This window comes from Nesoenas mayeri, assembly GCF_963082525.1.
Source record: "Nesoenas mayeri genome assembly, chromosome: 17".
Classification (NCBI taxonomy): Eukaryota; Metazoa; Chordata; class Aves; order Columbiformes; family Columbidae; genus Nesoenas; species Nesoenas mayeri.
The window spans coordinates 7,881,497-7,902,010 of record NC_137565.1 but is presented as its reverse complement, the minus strand read 5'-3'; the positions used below and the strand labels follow the sequence as shown (position 1 = coordinate 7,902,010).

General features: G+C 39.7%; 2 protein-coding genes across 2 annotated transcripts in view; both read right to left on the bottom strand.

Moving 5' to 3' along the window:
• Nucleotides 1-1,904, bottom strand: part of PPIL2 (peptidylprolyl isomerase like 2) — a 71,236-nt gene extending 69,332 nt beyond the window's left edge. The window contains exons 1-3 of the mRNA XM_080355502.1: nt 1,770-1,904; nt 1,632-1,681; nt 534-579 (exon numbers count right to left, since the gene is read on the bottom strand). Coding sequence (XP_080211628.1) covers nt 534-579; nt 1,632-1,681; nt 1,770-1,801 — 128 coding nt within the window. The 5' untranslated portion in view covers nt 1,802-1,904. The remainder of the gene's footprint in view (nt 1-533; nt 580-1,631; nt 1,682-1,769) is intronic.
• Nucleotides 1,905-3,455: 1,551 nt separating this feature from the next.
• Nucleotides 3,456-20,514, bottom strand: part of HIRA (histone cell cycle regulator) — a 34,619-nt gene continuing 17,560 nt past the window's right edge. The window contains exons 11-25 of the mRNA XM_080355597.1: nt 19,855-19,960; nt 19,037-19,261; nt 18,236-18,321; nt 17,579-17,773; nt 16,005-16,175; nt 14,285-14,489; nt 13,484-13,588; nt 12,600-12,748; nt 12,113-12,274; nt 11,305-11,363; nt 10,211-10,316; nt 8,349-8,471; nt 6,968-7,131; nt 4,907-4,995; nt 3,456-4,329 (exon numbers count right to left, since the gene is read on the bottom strand). Of these exons, the coding sequence (XP_080211723.1) occupies nt 4,213-4,329; nt 4,907-4,995; nt 6,968-7,131; nt 8,349-8,471; nt 10,211-10,316; nt 11,305-11,363; nt 12,113-12,274; nt 12,600-12,748; nt 13,484-13,588; nt 14,285-14,489; nt 16,005-16,175; nt 17,579-17,773; nt 18,236-18,321; nt 19,037-19,261; nt 19,855-19,960 (2,062 nt within the window). The 3' untranslated portion in view covers nt 3,456-4,212. The remainder of the gene's footprint in view (nt 4,330-4,906; nt 4,996-6,967; nt 7,132-8,348; nt 8,472-10,210; nt 10,317-11,304; nt 11,364-12,112; nt 12,275-12,599; nt 12,749-13,483; nt 13,589-14,284; nt 14,490-16,004; nt 16,176-17,578; nt 17,774-18,235; nt 18,322-19,036; nt 19,262-19,854; nt 19,961-20,514) is intronic.

The window sequence follows — 20,514 nt, the reverse complement described above, 5'->3', positions numbered from 1 at the left end:
CCCACACAGCTCTCACCGAGTAGCAGTAGTTTGTAGATATGGATGGTAACTTCTTGAACTATTTGATTTACAGGATTTCTAACCCACATCTACTGAATTCCCCCTTTCACTCTAGAACTTCGAGCAGTAAACGCTAAACCCCCAAAATGAGCATAAATATTGCTTCGATCTATCTGATCACTGCCTCAGAAAGCAAATGACTGACTAAGCATATTCTGGCTACAGGACAGTAGATTTGAGTCCCAATTACACAGATTTGAAAGACCAGAATGTACCCGATAATCGTTCTGAATTATTTTTTCACTTGTGTGTTCTTTTAGCCATCAGATTCAACCTCTGCAGACACCAATAACAGAAGGTACATATATTGTTTTGCTTCTTGTATGTTTTTCTTGCTGCATTACTACCGTAGCAGGGACACATTGATGAAAGTAACAACCTCGGAAGAACACGGCTTCAGTAACAGTTCAATGTCAACCACCTGATGGACAGATGTGTCGTTTAATAATGATAATGTAAATTTTCTGCCTTACCTGCAGTGATCAAATGACAAACGTCTGAAATTAGTTCGTGGAAAGTCTGTTTATGGGAAAAACACAAACCAAAGCTTGATTTTAATAAATATATAGTATTTTAGGTAACAAAGAAACACTTGAAAGTTACATTTTGCTACATACATGGTGGCAATTTACTGATGACAAAGTGAAATGCACTAAAACTTGCAAAACTGTAACTAAAATCAGACTTGTCCTGCAGAGCACAAGTACCTCTTCAATTGAAATTATACAGTCAGAAAAAAAAACACAAACAAAATGAAACAACAACGAAAAAACCCAACAATAGTAACAACCACAAAATCCAACAATAACAACAACAAACCAGAGCTCTGACAGGCCTACAGCATCGAGTTTAAATTTGATGATGAACAGTTTAACTGCCTCCAAGCACACAGTGAATGAGGGGACAACTCCTCTGGGCGTTAAACCCCAATTTCTGCCGGTCCCAGGCGGGTCCGCAGGGCTGGTTTTAGGACCTTCAGTTCCAGCAGGACAGGGAACTGCTGGAGAGAGTCCAGCGCAGGGCAACAAAGATGCGGAAGGGAGTGGAGCATCTCCCATGTGAGGAAAGGCTGAGGGAGCTGGGGCTCTGGAGCTGGACAAGAGGACACTGAGGGGGTGACCTCATTAATGTTTACAGATATGTAAAGGGTGAGTGTCAGGAGGATGGAGCCAGGCTCTTCTCGGTGACAATCAATGATAGGATAAGGGGTAATGGGTTCAAACTGGAACACAAAAGGTTCCACTTAAATTTGAGAAGAAACTTCTCAGTGAGGGTGGCAGAGCCTGGCCCAGGCTGCCCAGGGGGGTTGTGGAGTCTCCTTCTGTGCAGACATTCCAACCCGCCTGGACACCTTCCTGTGTAACCTCATCTGGGTGTTCCTGCTCCATGGGGGGATTGGGCTGGATGAGCTTTCCAGGGCCCTTCAACCCCTGACATCCTGTGATTCTGTGACCCCCGGCTGCACAGCCCGAGGGGTCAGAGGCCATTTCGGGGGGAGCCCAGACCCCCCCGCACCCCAGGGGGGTCACTCCACTGGACTTGGGGGTTCACCCCTCACCCCCGCCCCTTACCTGCTTTCTTGCCCCCGTAGAACTGCGTGTACTCCGCGCACGTGATGTACCTGCCGAGACACGGGGGGAGACACGGGGTCACTCACGGGGGTCACTCACCGGGGCCGCAGCCCCCCCGCCCCGCCCTCCCCCGCTCACATCTTGTCCTTCTGGTGCTGCCTCTTCCCCATGGCGGCGGCTCAGCTCGGGGACCCCCGGGAAGGCGGCTCCTCCGGCCCCGCCGAGCCGCCCGCACCCGGACTCCTGCGGCCGCGGCTCCTTCCGGTGCGAGTGCGGCGGCGAAAGGCCCCGGCGCGGAAACGCGGGCGGCGCGCGGCGTTCCGGGGCCAGACGCCTGCGAGCTGCGCGCCCGCTAAACCCGGGTTTAGTTCAGTCTTTGCTGGAGCTCTTACTGGGTCCTCCCTCACCGGCGCCAGGGCAGGGGCGCCCTGAGGGAGTTTTGACGGGTGTTTTGAGCCACGGTGTACAGAGAACTTCTGATCCTCCCTGGGACCTGCCCCACTTCTCCATCCAAACCATTAATTAATAAAAGCTTGGTTGTTCAAAAGAGCCCGCTCCCACTTCCACGCGGAAAGTGTTCCTCCTTGGGTTTGCTGCAGGCTTCCTTTGATAATGTAACACAGCCTTAAACAGTTTTCAGAGCCTGCATCTGAAAAAAAAAAAGGTGCTGAATATAAGCAGAAAATGCTAAAATATCCAATTTAAGAAAAACATTCATCTTCATTTAAATAAACTTTATTGCGTGGAATTTACATGTGAGATTGCCATAGGAAAAAAAAAAGTAATCCTGTGTCTGTTGGGTGAATGGCAGTGACAGAACTTTCCAAGAAAAAATGGGTACAAAAACCTATATAGTGTCTAATATGGAGACAGGTCTTCATAAAAAGTATTTCAGCATTTAAATTCTGTTAAACAGCATTCATTACAGACTGGTACAAACAGCACAAGGCTGAACAGAGGATGGCCAGAATCCAAACATCTTGCCTTCTGCAGGAGGAAAGAGCCACCTGCCTCACAGCTTGCACTTCTCAAACGTCTCCAAAACAACCCACGCTCGTTTGTTCTTTCCTCGTTAAACCACCATCCTGGCAGCCGCCCACACAGAACCGTCGAGAGTCAAAATCCACGGGAGCTGATAGCCAGACCCCCACAGACCGCACCAGCTCTGGACCAGACCCACCTGTTCCCCAGAACACTGTGTCTATCTCCCATTTTGATCATTTCAGCGGGTTGTTTACCTGCATACACGTGTGCGAGACGAGCACAATCCGCTCTGATCACAGATGTCCCTGCTCGCTGCAGGGGGTGAGTCCCTTCCAAGCCAAACATTCTATGGTTCTATGATTCTGCTTTATGACGAAGATGATGCCAGTTCCCATGAGTGCGGACTAACTGGCAATAGCACGTGAATCTTCTTGGACTATGGGTCAGGGGAGCTTGTGTAGCTCTTCTTATCACCTTCACTTTCCCCATCTGGTACACATGAGATTGCCATAGAAAAACAAAAGTAATCTTGTGTCTGTTGGGTGAATGCAGGAGGCAACAAAACCCTCCAAAGGAGGGGGTTTATTGCCTTAAAGATCCTTCCCTCTAGGATCCAGACAACCATGTAACTTTCAGAGGAAAGATCACCCAGATGGTATTATTTATTTCTAGACGTTTTAACATGATTCAGTTTGCGTTGACATTTCTGGAGGTGCCTGTGCCCTCTGTAATAATTCAAGACCATGTTTTTGCTTTTTGTTTTTTAAACCAATGCAATGTTCATTTATTTTTGTACTTACAAAAAGAGTCACCCCATTGTATCCCACCCCCTCCCCCCAAAATGCCTTTTACAAACATTTAAAAATTAAAAACCAGATGATGACATGTTAATTTGGTAGAATTATTTTGAAACATAGCTTTTGTAATTAGAGTTAAATTTCCTACAAGATGACTTTGTAGAGATAGCCTGATTATTGGCCAAATAAAATTCCATATTACAAGTTAGCAAATTCTAGTACAAAAATAGTCCATGTGTTAGAACAGCCTCTTATTATTATTATTATATTCACAGGAAAGAGTCTATTGGCTGCATAATACCTTAATATTTATGAAATTTCTTTTTACGTGGCTCATTCATCTAATTTAGTGTTGAGCCTCAATAAATCCTCAGGCAAAAAACCCTAAACAGGGTTAAATATGCTGTTCAGTGTACTCTGAAGTACTGTGCTTTTCACAGGACATCCAAGAAACCCCACAAACAGTTCTCAGCTAGTTTTGATATTAAAATGAGATCCAGATCCAAAAGGACCCCCCCTGAAGTACAGATCCACAACTTTCCACAGAAACAGAGGCCACAGCTTCGATGGGGAAGTTTCACTTGGGAAACGGTCGAGCTCATCCACTCATTTTCACGAATCCACTCGTGAGCTTCTTTAAAAACTAAAGCGGGTCACTCCTGAAGCTCTGGGACCCTCCCGACTCTGCTCTCTTCAGGAATGTCCCCACTGACCGGGTTCTCGCTCCTCTTCTGTCTCTGGTTAATGCTGTTCAGCAGTTTCTCTCGGACCAGGCCCCGCAGGGAAAATCTGGGGGAATGCTACTTGTCTCTCAAGATGTCTAGCTGCTCTTGATATTCTGTGAAAAGCCTCTGGAATCGGAGGTTCTGTCCAATAACAGGAAGAAGCTCTTTCAATAGTTCTCTCTTTCGTAAACCCTGCACAAAAAAAACCACAAAAGCATCCTCAGAATGTATTGCTTGATACCATAAATATATTCCATAGAGCTATCTAAGATTCATGCCTTTTCCTGCCTGGAAAGAGATGTGTATTTTATGTTCTTACTCCGGTTACACGACTCCCAGAATAAAAACTCTCTTTACATTTATATACCTATGAACCCGGTGCAGCCTCTGCACTTACAGACTCCAGGCTCTGAGAAGGGAAGACATTTCGGTGGCATGTCACTATTTCAAAGTTGCCATCTGAAGAGTGTGGAGACCCAAACACGCAACTCTGCTCCATCGGTGTGATACTCACGGCAGCACCAGAGCTAAGACTGTGGCAATAAGCCTTTGTTTATGGTTTCACATTAAACAAATACAAGCGCCATGGGAGGAAGCCTGCTTACAAGATTAGAGCGGAGTATGGAAAGGGTTACAGGGTCAGCAAAAATCATTTGTCGTTGCTTTTTTGCCACTAAGTTGAACCATATTTTAAGTTCTATTGTCCATGTTCTGTAATTTTCATGGGAAATTCTTCCTTGTTCTTCGTTAAACTATTATCAGGACTTACCATAACTGTTGATTCCCACTGACTTCCAGCTGAGTAATGGACTGGACCCAGTAAATCCTTGCATAATTCTCGCAAACGATATTCAAACCCTGAATGTTATCAGAAAACAAAGTCACATTCATAAACAGAAACCACTCCACAATGTAACTGACAACATTCAGGAAAGAGTTAAAAGTATAACAAAATAAACTTTTTCAGAAATAAATGTGTTTGCCTTTATCATTCTTCTAACAGCAAATCTTCGGAAAGAGAAGATGATTTGTAAAAGAATTATTTTAGAGTTCCAAAGGGTTTTATTTTAAGTTCTGGAACCCAAAAGCACTACTAAAGATGCTGTACAATAGGGAGAAAAGCTGAAGTAGTTACTCCAGTTTGTTTTTAGCTGCCACGATCTCAACCTCACTGTTCCTCCTGCATAAAGATATCAGCTTAAAACCAAACCCAAACTCACTGGCAAACTGACACTTCAGCAGCCAGAGAACTAACATAGAGGAGATATCACAAGAGCTGGAAAGCTACAAGATGAAAAGCAGTGAAGGAGAAAAGTTGTTAGCTTGCATTTAATAGCAATATATGAATGAAAAAAAAAAAATCAAGTCAGCAGTGGAAAAAAACCAAACAAGAATCAGATATCCTTCTGAAACATTACAATACTACTAAACTGGAAGAGATGTCTGGAACCCTTACTGAAAGAGCTTACAACAAAATTAAAAGGGATAAAATCAATACACACGACAGTTTAAAAAAAAAAAATAGTAAAAGTGCAGCCAGGTTGGTGGGGAGCTTTACCCACCCAAAATCAGAGCAGGGAATTCCCTTGCAAGTAACAAAGTAATCCATCTCAGAGTAACTTGTCAGTATAATAGACTGAATGTGTTAATGGCTTTGAATTCATTAAATGTTGAAATCATCATAGGAATAAAGGGTCAACAGTAGGATGTGCCATTTTCAAAAAGTAGCAGAGCTAGAAAACTAGTGAAACAGTAACATACGTATGCCAAAGCAGAATCTGCAGTGACACCCAGTGTACAGACACAGTGACATCTGTGCAGTGCAACGTGAAACCCCCCCACACAATCGAGAGGTTGTCAATTAGTGAAGACTTTTAAAAGTATAACCGTCTCTTTAATATATGACCCATTATGAACATCTTAATTTCAACTTAGGGAGGACAGAGGGAATCACGAGCAGTTCATCAAGCTCTCTTGTTAAATCAAGTAGGGGTCAAAAGGCAAGAATTAATGAGCTCAATTTTCCTTCTGCCAACACCTAATAGGTGGCCTAACACAAACCATTTTGCTTCCCTCTGAGTAAAACGATTGTGCATGGTGAGGAACGAGGCTGAATTAATGCAATGGGAACTACTAAATTTGGAATGCAGACAAGCAAAGATACAGAGGTCTTTAGAATCCAAGAAGCATGAAGTCATTTGGTTAACCTTATTTAATGTGATTGCATAGATATATATATTCAAATATAAAATACACAAGCAACCTTTCTTGTAGGTTTCTTCCCTCATAGAATTTAACCTATGCAGCTCACCAATACAGGCTGTTGAAATTATAGAATGTAAAAAAAGTATAAAGTGCAAGCAGCACAGGCAGATTCTCTGCGGTTTTACGTGCTCTGGGAGTGTCAGAGAGTGAGCAACTCTTCCTTTTCACATCAGGCAGCGATCGTCAGCTGGCTGAGGAATGTCACATATTTTACATGGTGTTGCTGATTGCCCTGGAACATCTGTAGCTGCTGCCAGACAATACGTACGATATGCCTGACAGACACAGGACTTCTCTACAGTGCAGTTCCTGCTATCGAGGTCCGCAGATGGCACTATTTCCCCAGACCACAATCTGTTCACAATCTGTGTGTCTGAGTACTGAGCATTATAGGAGGTAAAAGCGCTTCAGCAGTTTGTTTTGGTTTTAAGTAAACACCAAGTCAAGAAGCCAAGTGCTGAAAGAAGAACGTTAAGTGCAGTCATACAGAGACATGACATGAAGAGAGCGTTTCTTAAAAACCCATCAGAGCTGCACACAGTTAGCACAGCATGGCAGGTCTCACCTTCATTAACCAGGTACCGTGCATAGATAAGGAGCCAGTGGCGATATTCGTGACTGGACTGTAACGTAAGTGCTGCTGCTATCTGGCTCTCCAGGTATGCAAGCGTTGTTTCTTGTTGCACTAAATGAGGCATGGAGAACAATCTTGCAGCTTGCCTTCCTGAACTACGAGACCAAAGAACAATTAACATGCCAGCCACTAAATCAGGTACTCGTTTAAGGAATATGTTTTTGTAATATAAGATATTCTACAGCTATCTTTCAGAGGCACACAGTGCTCCCAGAGCTCAAGCTTTTAATGACAAAGGCAGCACTTGATGGCAAACTGCCTTCTCTATCACTGGACCATTTACAAGTATCAAGGTCCATGGAGGGTTTTCTGCTCCTGTTCCTTTTCTCTTCCTTTCATCTGCCCTCTGTTTTAAAACATGTGCTTTTCAGTGACCAAGTGCTCCTAAATGTTTACAGGAAATGAAGATGACTGCCTTTACCTTTCTTTGCCCCTCACAGGTGAAAGACACAAAACAAAGACAAGATAAAGACAGCCTGAAGCATTTTAAGGATTTCTTTTAAATATATGCATTGTCATAAGAAAGCTAATTGGAAAAAAAGTAACAAATCACTTCCTTTCTGTGAAAAATGCTAATTCTTCAGTTTGGTATTTTCTCTCTCTCAGTGCTGTTTGTTTAGATTTCAAATGTATTTCCCAATTAATTCCCCTTTCTTTCCCAAGAGAACAACAAAACCAAAAAAAATCATACAGCTTTATACAGTTTTTCTCCTTAAAAAAACCACCCAAACCAAACACAGATGTGAAGGACAAAAAGAGCAGAGAAATCTGCCTGGGAAATGTAATTCAAATCCAGGTGAGGATGGGCTATTAAATTACCTACAGGAGTCTGCTCCAGCTCACACAATTCCCTGATATTTTCAGATGTTAAACATATGCATTAGATGACTAATCACTCATCTTTCTAAAAGACTTGATTAAATAGATCCCTTGAGGACAACTGAACTACTCAAAATTTGTCGGCCTACTCCAAAGCTGGTAAACTAAAAATTAAAATGTAAAGTGTAAGAAGTTCAGTTTAGCTAATCACAGTATTACATGTACAGAATGGACAAATATTTTACGCACCCAATAAAGAGCAGCCTTAAAATTAAGTTTAGAGCATGCTTTCTTATTCCCCAAACAATCTCAAAATAACATTAAGATAAACTATAAATCTGCACAGGTTTAAAAGAAAAAACACTGTATGAGCTACTGATAATTCTCATTCCCATAAACATCTTACGAATCAACTCACTGATTCAAGCACATGAATAAATAATAGGAAAAAGAAGACAAACATGCTGATCAAATGAAGCAATTAAGTGCGTACTTAGACGTTCGTCCCTGTATTACAGCTAAGGGCCCCGAACACTGCATGGCTTCTTGGGATGGTAAACTATTCCTGAAGTCTGCACATTGTGCTAGAGAGTCCTGTTTGTCAGAAACAAGATTCCTGAAAAAAAGGAAACAAACCAAAATCGAGTTTAAGGAGAGCAGGCAGTGATACCAGGGGATCCAGGTCTGTTCCTCCTAAAAGCTCAACTTGTATTTCACAGATAGCAAAAAACTCATCACCGAGGTGCTCAGGAATCCCACAGACACCAACTGTTCCCACTCTGTGTCCAAATTCTGCTTGTCCTGTCACAGAAATGTTCCTCCCACCTCCAACATTAATTGTATAATATAATTTAGCATTGGTTTCGAAGGAAATGAGCTTTCTACTTATGTTACATCTAATAAGAAGTTGCCCCAGAGTGAAGACTGGAACAAAGGTAATGACTTTCTTATTAAGAACTGGATTTTTCCTCATGTTGGGTCCCCCCACCCACCAGACAAGTCCTCACAGATCACATATGTTGACAGCCTTTCCCATACATTGCAGCTCTTCCCGCATAGGGAGGGGGCTGATAGTTCCAGCTGCTTTCCCACCCCTCATCAAGGATATCATTTTCACTGGTTTGAGATACCAAGGGAATCAGTGGCTCAACCCGACACTAAGTTTAGATCTCCAGACAGCTCAGAGGTAAAATGGCACAAATATTTTAAATACCCTTTACTGCTTTATCATGTCTAAATTTGTATGACGACTAAAGGGATTGCTCTTTTATATATTTCCAAAGCTGTGGTACAAACCAACAAATGACAGTAAATTCAGAATTATGGCTGAGTGCCTGTCCTCTGCTCTTTGTTGACTGAGAAAATTTCTGTTTATCTAAAGAACAAATAAGGTGTCTTTTCTTTTCCAAAGTATTAACATCAAGTAGTTGACTAATAGCAATTATTCTAAGGAGGACTTAAAACAATAAGTCCTTTCATCAAGCACGTTCATTACACTAAGTACCACAATTATATTAAGACTGCAACATGGTTTTTTCCTCTTAGAAAGGCAACAAAGAATTTGTTTTGGAAAGATACTGTAAATAAATTAACCATGGATTTTTTTTTTTTATGGGAACTTATGCCTTGACAGAAATAAGAGACTCCATGGGGAAAGCTTATCTGATAAGACACAGACTCTGTGTAGCCTTTCCTTGTGTTTAGGACATCAGTAACGACTCTTCTATGGGAATTCTCTGAGTTACAATGATTTTTCCCCTCCTCATCTGACTTACTACCTTCACTAAACTTTGTATCTTGGAGACACAGAGGTGTCTTCAAATTTGACTGCTTGGGAGATCAAAACAAATATTACGGAGTGACAGGGACTGACAGAGTTGGGCACACACGTGTTCAGGGTTGAAGTGCATAAGCCTTATTTTCCCTGGAAACTGGGCATGTCTAAACTCCCAATGAAACTCTGGAAGCTGTTTTGACAAGTTTTCCCCAACTTTTCCACTCTTTTACATAAAAAATTCATGGTAAGGCTAGTTTAATTTTAATAATTGCCAACTGCTTGGCAGATTCAACTGATGTATATCAGTGGAAGTATATGTAGGTGTACAGTAATAAATAACAGTATGCACCATGTAGGAAAGAGCGATAAAGTAAGCCATAGTTTAACTTTTTTTATTCTAAACATAAAAAAATCATAGAATATAATAAAGCTGAGACACACAATAGCGAACCAAAGTAAAACTAAGCCTGGCGTGTGATCCTACTCAGACTAACCTTCAAAACGTGTAGTGAAACAGTAAATCAGAATACACAACACTTCAGCTAAGTTGTAAAAGTGCAAAATAATATCTAACTTACCATGTAGAAAGAGAAGGACTAAAACAGTATGCCTTTCCATCGGACATGCTCATTACAGGTATCCCATGCTGAGTCAGCAAGATCTGAGAGACAGTTGCATCACTTCCTGCAAGTCGAATCACACCTAAGTATTTCTTTTGGAATCTTGCGTAACATCCGTAATTGTAAGAAGTGCTATCCACCATTATCAGTCGTAGCAATTTTACTCTCAAACACTGATAGGAAGGTCACGACACAAGATAATGACGGGAAACACCGGGCTCAGCGCAGCAGCATTAAAATTACTCTTTTGCAAAATATATTATCAGTCTTGGTAGTGCGATTTATACAGAACATTGGCTTAACTGGAAATGTTCTCCATATCTAGCGGCAATTTTCAGCAATTCTGCCATGTCTTCTGTAACCCAAGAGGCCATTATCTTTTTTCCATTAAGTTAAAATTCTAAAAACCTGCATACTCTGGAAAGTGTGTTCTCTAAGAACACAGCCTAAGTGGGATAGCTGGAGTTTCTCATTTCCCAGGCCCAGGGTTTGTGCACATAACTTCTAATGAAGACATTTGCAAACTGCTAGTACAACTACTTCTCTAGGTAGTTTTGATTAGCACTGTATGGACTAAACCTAAATAAAAGCCAGTGTGCTCTGAGATGCTGCTTTTTTTATATGTTTTGTGCTAGATATTGGCAGGTAGAGAAACTGAAGATTTTGAAATAGTGAATTGGAAGATAATCAGTTGTTATTTATCGTTAAGATAATAAACATGCAAGGCACACACAGAGAAATTGTTGTAATAGCAGACTTGCATCAAATATTTATTTTGTGATCTTCACAACACTGAATTTTCACATTCAGAAGCAAGCCGGAATATAATAAGCTACAGAGCCTTGTACAATTCTGTTACTTGCCAATTTTCTCATCTCAATTATTTCTACAGTATTTCAACACTGCAAGTGACTTCCCTGTATTACACAATCACGAAAGGAAACTATTTGTTTAGGCTTTTCGGTTTTCATAGAATTTCAGCATATTCATAAATAGCATTACACAGTACGAGTGGGCTCAAAGGTTGGTAACTAAATGACCTTTTTCATTACCTGAAAATATTGTTTGCAAAGACTCGTCTCTAACAATGACTGTTCGCTTGTGAACATCCCTGAAAAAGACAAAAGGACAAGTCTGCACTTTACAAACAACTGAAAGCCCCAAAAAACATTTAAAAATGCACTTCTTTAATATTCATGCAAAGCGGGGGTTTTCTGAGAGTTTGGACGTTTGCTTTTTTTTTGTTTTGACATTTTCTTCATTGCTTCGACAAAATTATTTTGGCGAACTCAAACCCCTTAAGGCAAGACAGAAATCAATAGCAGAGAACAACTTTAATGGCTCTTCATCAGGAAACCTCATTACAGCTAAGCAAACACTAAGGATCCAAATAACTCCTTTAGGAGCTCTGACTTGCATGAGACATTAGATTAAATAAATACAACAACTGTAAACAAGCTACTGCAGTTTTTATCTTGGTGTCTCAAAGGCTGTTAGAATACTTCTAACTCTGAAACTCGTGTCCTTTATTGGCTAAGTATGATGGAAGCTGGAAGCATCCATATTTCTCCTTTTCCCACCCTCAATCCATTCCATCTATGCATGCCAAGTCTATCCTATGGAGGCTGATCCTTTATCTTCCTTCTGAAATCAAATTCAGTATTATGGACTATCCTAGAACAGAGAAGAAACAAGATTCAAGTCCTGCCTAGTTAACTCTTCATATTATATCCAAAAGTGGACTTGTGTTCACACCTGATGTGGTTTAAGCCACAGTTTCAACAGCAACGCATTAACACAACTGGAGTTACTTATACAAAGATCAGCCCACCAGCTGCTGCAGCCAAACCTGGTACTTACCAAACAGAGAGCGTAGCAGCAGTGGTGAGAGCCATAATGTAAGAACCCGTGCAATGTAGGGTGGAAATGGGTGTATTCAATACTATAGGAGGAAGAAGGCGACGACCAGAAGCTGAAAATACTGACAATGTTCGTTTCTCGCAGGCCACACTTACAATCTCACTAGGGAAAAAAAAAAAATAATACGGAACATTTATATTTTGTCAAATGCAAGTAGCACAAACCAGACTGACTTCTTAGGTTATCATACAGCTGGAAGAGAAATAGGACATCTTCAGCCAACCACAAAGAATCACAAAAATCCCTAAGAGAACTCATTCAGTCAATCAACTTTTCCAAATAAGTAGAAAAAAATACCTTTAGAGCCCCTACTTATTTGTAAATATGCAGGTTTGGGTCTAATTAACTTTCCGTACTGTGCACTTTTGTACCCTTAGAAATGTTTTCTGGCCTTTGGGATCCTCCTTCTCCAAAAACACCCCCTTACCAGCTTCCCGCTGCAGTGAGAATGCGACTGGTGAGGACCGTCTCCCATTCTTTTCCTTCTCGATTACACTTTAACCTGCTCAACTTTGAGCCTCCCAGCGCAGTCATTTCATTCTCCACTTCAAGGTACATTGATGGATCTGAACTTATCTAAAATATAAAAAATGAAATGCATTTTGGAAGAGGAAGAGAACTACTCAGAAAACCAGCAACTACTATTAGATCCAAAACAACACCATCTTTAAGAATGGATTTAAGTATAGTATTCTCTGTTGAAAGTGGCTTCAAAATATACTGTGGTACTTCAAAAGAAGCAGACCTCTGAAAATCGGTCTTGGCTAGAACACAAGTAATTTCTTTGTATTTGAAGTATAAGAATAAAGAAAGGTTGTGCTAGTCTGTGCTTCCTAATTAAGGGCACCAGATCAAGTCTGGATGTGCCCAGTCTCCCTACAATCTCGCAATTAGAACCAGGCCACCACAGCCTAAACACGCAGAAAAATTATTTCACAAATAGCTAAAGTAATGCTATTTGCCAGTTTCTTTAGATGTAGAGCACCTCCAGAGAGCTCTCAGAAAACACTCTTTTTTTCTCTTCAGCAGTGTCCTACCAACACAACTGTAATAATAACGCAGCAGTTACTCCCATCTGAGACTCTCATATTTACCTCACACTTTGGTTAACCAGGAGGAGGGACTGATGAACCAGAGGTATTCCTCTTGAAGTTTAGCTAGTTCAGAAGTGTCCTGTTTTTAGCTGATTTGCCATCAACTTTTGCCATGTATTCAAACATAATTTATCAAAGGATCTGAATAGTCTAAGATTATTTTAAAAAGTAGGATTTTTTAAGTATTAAGCTTTTTTTTCCTTTACAGTCCACTTACTTGCAAAGTAAACATTTTCTGTGGGATTGGGGTTGGCAGTTTAAGTGCTAATGCTGGTGCAGAGATGCAGGCAGCATCCTTCTCAGAGGCCAGAGTAGCTGGGGACTGGAAAAAAATTGCAATAGTGGTCAAATTATTCCATTTTTAAAAGTCCAAAACTAATATATTCTTTAATACAGATTGATTTGAAAGATTTTTTTTAAACTCCAAATAATGCCAACTGCAAATATTAATATTTTTTCCAATTAGTTGTATAAGTACAATTTTTTTAATATAGCTTCTAAGAATTAAAAAGCCAAAACAAGTCAGGAGTCATTCTTTTATATCCCCCCCTTTTCCAGCTCCGACTAGTTAATGGAAATACTGGTATATCCTAAAATGATGTAAACGCTAAAGCAACTTACTACTTCATGGCTCCTAGGAAATTCATAACCATTTAAGTCATCATATCCAAGTCACTCTCTCGTGCTTGGCCATTCTCCATCAAAGAACACCAAATCCTGACAGCGTTTCACTTTATTCTGGACAGTCATTTGGCATGCTATCGCTGCTTATTGTGCTGGTACCGTTTAGTACATAGCTGCATATTTGTATAAAGGATGGACACATTCGCCACACCATGTGAATACGCTTTTTACAATCTTAAAGTTAAAAAAATAAGTTTAAAGGCAAGGAAGAGGTACGCCTAAAAATTCTGAGACTGATACTATTTGTGTTTCCCTGACTTGATGGAACAAGTCAACATGGGACTGACTTTATTAAATGAACATTAAAAGCCACAATGAATCTCATTTATTTCACCTGCACAGTTAAAGTTACTGGTACAAGTCTGGAGTCTTTTCGAGGTCTCCCTTTTTTCTTCTTCTCTACAGTTTCTCCCTCAAGTTCCAGTTTCCGTTTGGGTGCGCTGAGTGGTTTAGCAGCTGGAATCTTCTCTTCACTGTCACTGCTGCTCTCCAGAATATCCTTGGGCTTATTGTCTTTAATTAAATTCTGATCCTTCAGCCTAAGCAAGTAAAAAAAAAATATATATATATGTTTCATGTTTTATATAAGCTGATTCCAAAAGCTGCCATATACTCTACACACTGCATTCCTGTAGGTAAAAGGTAAATTCTTAGCCTTGTGTGAGTGTATTTCAAAATGTACAAAGGCAAGAGAAGGAAGCTGAAGAGGTATGGCAAGTCCTCTGCAAAAGTACAATGTGAAATATGTATATAAGCTGATCAGACATATTCTCTCCCAAAAAAATCAAACTAGCAGTTAGCAACTGGATAAAGCTGTAAATAACAACTGCATTTTAGCAGATCTTGTTCCCTGGGTTGATACAAATAATTCAGCACTCCGTAAGATGCAAGAGTGGTTCACCTTTTCCTCTCTGATGGACATGACACTTTCTGCTTACTCATGCAGAACTTCAGTGGTCATTCTGTTGTCTGTCCCCAAAAGTCATCATATTCAGTTTTGACTACTGTAAGTAAGGTGCATATCTGCAAACTATGCAAGTAACCTCACTGCTCCATTTTCCATTTCAGGAATATAATACAACTAAGGACCACAAAGTACAAATCCCTGTGAACTCTTTTGTAAACCATTTTACCCTAAAATAGGTCATTTAATCATATTCTTCCCATTCCCTCAAATAGCTGGTTATTAACTCACAACTGTGCTTTGCCACTTATTCCACAACCACTTGGCTTCCTAGAAATATCTTGCATAATCCAAACCCTTTTTCTTTGGCATCTGAATTATGCTAAACAATACACATTTATCCATACTTTACTGACACATAAGAGGCAATTATGAGAGTAATTTAATACATCTTTCTTCTGCATCATATGGTTAAACTATTTGACATTAAAATACTGGGGTATTTAGTAAAAACAGATTTTATTGATAATAAGTTGGGGAACTACATACTTCTTTCTCAAGACTGCTATTTTTTCTATCATTTGTTTTGGTGAAGCAGGAATATTTATGCCATAACACACTATGTCACAAAACCAAAGGCTTTCTTCTATTTTTTTTTTTTTTAATCACGTAGATCCAGAGCCAAAACCCCTTAAAATCAAAGCATCTTCTCTGCATGCCTTCAAGGCACAAAACTGAACTACAACTGCAGCTATTCTGACGATAGGCCATCTGCAGACGTGTATGGTAATTTATCTTGAAGTCAATCTCACTCTTGTACAGAGATGCAGACTGGCTATTTTTATCTTGCAAGGAGCACAGACACATGTAGCACACATGGAGGCACGCACAGCCTCTTGTAACAATAGTTTTAACTCAGTATTTTGAAGAGTCTGCTTGATTCCAAACGCCAGAGACAAAGGTATAAAGAGATAACACCATCAAAGAATTTACCTATTCACAGCTGTCTCCTTCTTTCCAATTGTGGAAGACACAAGACAATTTCTAGAGTGCCAGTGCCATGACATCAACACAGAAAATCAGCATTTTAACTCTCTAGATTACTAGCCTTTTATTTATTTATTCCCCCTGCAACCAGGCTACGTCTTACCTGTCCACAACAGTCTGATTTGTATTTATTACAACAGCAGTCCCTGAGGTGGCTTTGGATCGTTCTGTAAATCTAGAATCAAATGCTTTCATGGGTTCAATCTTGGATGGAGTTGTCAATACAGAGGAAGACGACGCAGGAGGAGCAGTTGAGGCAGAGGTAGCGTTTACACTGTCAATACAAGGGATGGGAAAACAAGGATTGAAAGAAACTTAGTACTGGTAGCCTGCGCGGCTCATAACAACTAGCTAGTATTCATTCTACTGGCTAGAAACCATATTGAAAACCTTTCACTCAAGTACATACATGAACTACGATATGCTTTTTCCCCTTTCATGTGTTATCTTGCAAGCTTTGCATACTCTTAAAAGCTGTTTATGATCAATCTCAGAGCTAAGAGCTTCATGTGTCCCTGTAGATGTATCTAGACTAAAAAACCCCAATTAATTCGCTGCGTATTTTTAACCCAGGAATGGAATTGTACTTTCAGTTGATATTGAAAGGAAAGCATCACTATTTCAAATTATGACTAAGGTACCCAGTTTTACCCCTTGTTCAGGTTACCAAATATTTTCCATTTCAAGATTATACTCCGGTGTTTATCAATCAAACAATCTGGGATGAAAACATTCAAGCCAAGCTTTGATTTTGTTGTTGAAGTATCCAAACTTATTATTAGGCCTTTCCAAGCATAACTCTAAGGGAAAGGAATGTGTTTTCCCCACACTAAAGCATTCCAGGGATCTGCTATTTGAATAGCTGTTTACTTTAGAGATTTTTCACTTCATTCAAACAATGAATCAAATGAAAGAATGGCTCTAAGATAACTGATGTTTGTACTAAAAAGCAGTTAGAAGTCAAATTTCCAAAGAAAAGGAAACGTAATAGTTTAATCTGTCAATCATTTCTCATAGCCTATCCACTCATTTTTTAATCTGTTGCCAATTTCAACTAAATTTGATGGAGTGGTAGAGGTTCCAATGACATTGTGCTCTTACAAATGCTAGAAAAACACATTGAGTAGAAGAAATGCAGTCAGTGCTTACACTGAAAAGCAAGTAAAATTTAGTCGTTCCATAATTAAAGACACACTGGCCAATCAGCACATGTGCACTGACAAGTCAAGGTCACTGTGCTCGCTCTCGTCTGATGGGGTTGTTATACAGGGAAGAAGTATTACCACGTTCACAGAGAGATCTACAGGACACAGGACAGAATTTGATGGAGAACAGGCCTCATTACCTCCACTGCTGGAAAACCTCCTGTTATTTCCTAATAGCAACCCCACAAATCCATAAGCAAGTCAAATTGTTAGAGCATTTGCAATCAACTGTGTACCTCACTGCACTGAAGTTCATTTCCAGAACTATGCACATGGATTTATTAATTACTGATTTATCACTATATAAAGCAACCAAATATTAATAAAAATCTTGACATTTTTAGGAATGTCAGATTCTTGAAGTTTTGCTCTAAAGAAACCACTTTAATAATTGCTTGATTACAGAATTGTAAACAAGAATTTAAAACTAAACAGTGTCATATGAGCAAAAGACAAAACTGCAAATACTGACCCATCTTTGTTGGCTGCATCATCTGTTGGTTTTATACTGGCTGCTGTCGGCTCTACAGAAGGCTTTGAAGTATTAAGGGAATTTGCAGCGTTAGAATCCAATGACATGAGCTGCTGGTTACTTTGAGAAGACATCATTGAGCCAGAGAGAGATCCAGATATTGGGATGCTATTGAAAAATGCTGTAGAAAAATCCCTAAGCAAAAAGACAAACAATAAATATACATCTTGAAAATACTTTAAAATAATAATTAAAAATAAATGAAAAATATTAATTTTAACTATTTATTCCATTTTTCCCTTTTCCCCATGTGGATATTCATATACAACCTAAATACACCACCACCACCTAACCTTCCAGTCTTGCTTCTCATATACAAAGGAAGCCAAAGCCAGTATTAATGTAGGTACAAACATGCAATACATTATTGTTCACTCATCTATAACGGTAAACAATGAGAATTAGCCTGATCTATTAGAACTGGGACCTTAGTGCTACGAGAACATAAGTTGAAACTATATTCCATAAGCATACACAAGGTATTTACAGTAAGTGTTTTAAGATGCCATAAGATAAAAATAAGTCAGAATTCTTAGTTTGCTTCAGAAAAAAAAAGATGAAAAGGTAAGGAGGGATTTTAACAACTCCCAAACGTACCCAGTGTCCAGCTGAGCTATGCAGAGAGGTGTGATTCTTCTCCGACCATCTGCTGTTCGTGTTTCAACTTGTTTTTTTAAGAGATTCTGTTGAGAAATATATTTCATTGTCATTGCTGATTAATAGGAAATGTTTTTTTAAAAAAAATTTTTCTTTTCCCAACTGACAAGAAGAGGTGTATCAAATGAAAGAAGGTCCTCTGTTAAAAAATGTTAACAAAGATTTTTTGCCATGTTGTCTTTGAACCATGCTACTATTGCATAAATAGAATCAATCTACATTTTTATGAATACAAGTGTATTTTAATACCACAACTTTTTTTTGACCAATAGTAGGTGTTTTTTAAATAGAAGTTCATATAGTACGAAGTACAACAGAATTCTGATTCTCTCCACGTTAGAGAGTTAAGTCCAAAGCATTCTCATATGTGTGCACTGAATCCTTCATTAAAAGTTGTTCTCTCTTTAGGAGATAATTAAATAATGCTTTCAACCTCCTTCACTGAGAAACTGAAGCACAGTTCTACAGTTGGACTGTTATTCGCTACCTTCGTCTTCCTTTCTGCACACCGAGAATTTAGCACATATAGAAATATCCGCAAGCGTTTTTCCGCACCATCTTACTTCTGCTTAAAAGCATTCTAACTTTTCAAAAAGACCCAGCAATGTCAGCTGGACCATTCATGGGTTAAAGGTGCCATCCAACACGAGTAAGAAAGCAGAAATTGCTTTTATCATAAGCAGTTTGATATTTATTGGCTTAGTATTTGACACTATAAAGCAACCATCAGAGAACACCTACCTTCCTAATGTCCTCCAGACTCTCCCCATTGACCATGCTTGCCACCTTGGGAGCCGCCGTCGCAGTTCCAGATGTTTCCCTAATTGACGCGTTTTTCTGCTCCACCTGCTGCTGTTGTCTCTGTTGATACTTGAGCATCTCTGGATTCTCAATAATGGTGGTAGACAACTGAGCTTCAGTCATTATTGCCAGGCTTTTTCCATAGGTGGACTGATGAATGTTGCTCTGTGGGCGTTGGAAATGTATCACATAAAAAGAGTGACTACAACTGCCAGTGTGACATCACCAATCCTAATGTAATGGAATCACACAAACCTCACAGGATCCATAAAATGCAAATGCCCTCTGTATCATTTATACACTACAGACTTTTTTTTCTTTATATTTCCAGCTAGCACTACATCAATATGTAAAATAATTGGAATTCAAAGCTTTAGTTGCTAATGGCAATGAGAGGAAAAAAACAGCCAGCAGCAATCAGTTTAAAAAGACTTGCATATATGCAAGTCAAAGAGTAATTTTAAAGTGTTTTGAAGCACCCACTCCTTGTTTCCTTGGCCAAATAATTACTTCAAATGTATAATGATGTGTAAGCAAGTGGATGTGTTCCAAATAGACTTTCTTTCCAGAATAGAAACCAATATGACAAATACATTTATTGACTACTCTTTTTTTAATGATTTGTAAAGCAGACAAGAACACATTTTTCTATAATATGGAAACTGGTCACTACACACTTGTATAAATAGTCCAACATTTTACTTGAATCAATAAAACCTTTAAATATGATCACAGATTCCTCCAAATGCCTGTTGTACCTTTTCCTCCTCACTGAGTGGATCTCCAAGTTCATCCTGGGAAAAGTCCAAAAACGCCACTGATCCATCCATGGAACACACCAGGATACCGAGTCCATTAAGGGTCCTGAAGAAAATAAAGGTCCATCTTTGGTTTCAATCTCCTTCATTGATGCAAAGGGGCAATACAATAAATTATTCAATGAAAATCTTAGCATAAGATTTATTATCACAGCAACTGCTGATGGAAACAAAGAAGTGGGCCAGCAAGGAGGCAGGGTGGTGGACAGCTGGGGTTCATGTGCCAATATTCCTTTGGAGACTGCGCGCAGGAAGGCGGCATCAAACAACACACCTGATCACACAACACACATGATCAGCACCATGCAAACCTTTCTGTAGGGGTAAAACAGAATATAAACTGAAGTGTTGACAACAAACAATGAGGGAAAATTATTTGCTGTGAAAGATGTACAAAACTTGTGTGCTAATGGAACTGGGTGAAGAAAGGGGCCTTCAGCAGATGAGCAACTGATAAACTGCTTTTAAGGCTGTATTAACGAGGTTAACCAGCACTACTCCAAGTTGGAAAATGATAAAATCTTGTTGAGAGTGTTCTGCTTGCTCAGCAGATAAAATTGCTGAGTTCCTATTGACCTCTGGATACAAGCAGTTACTCCA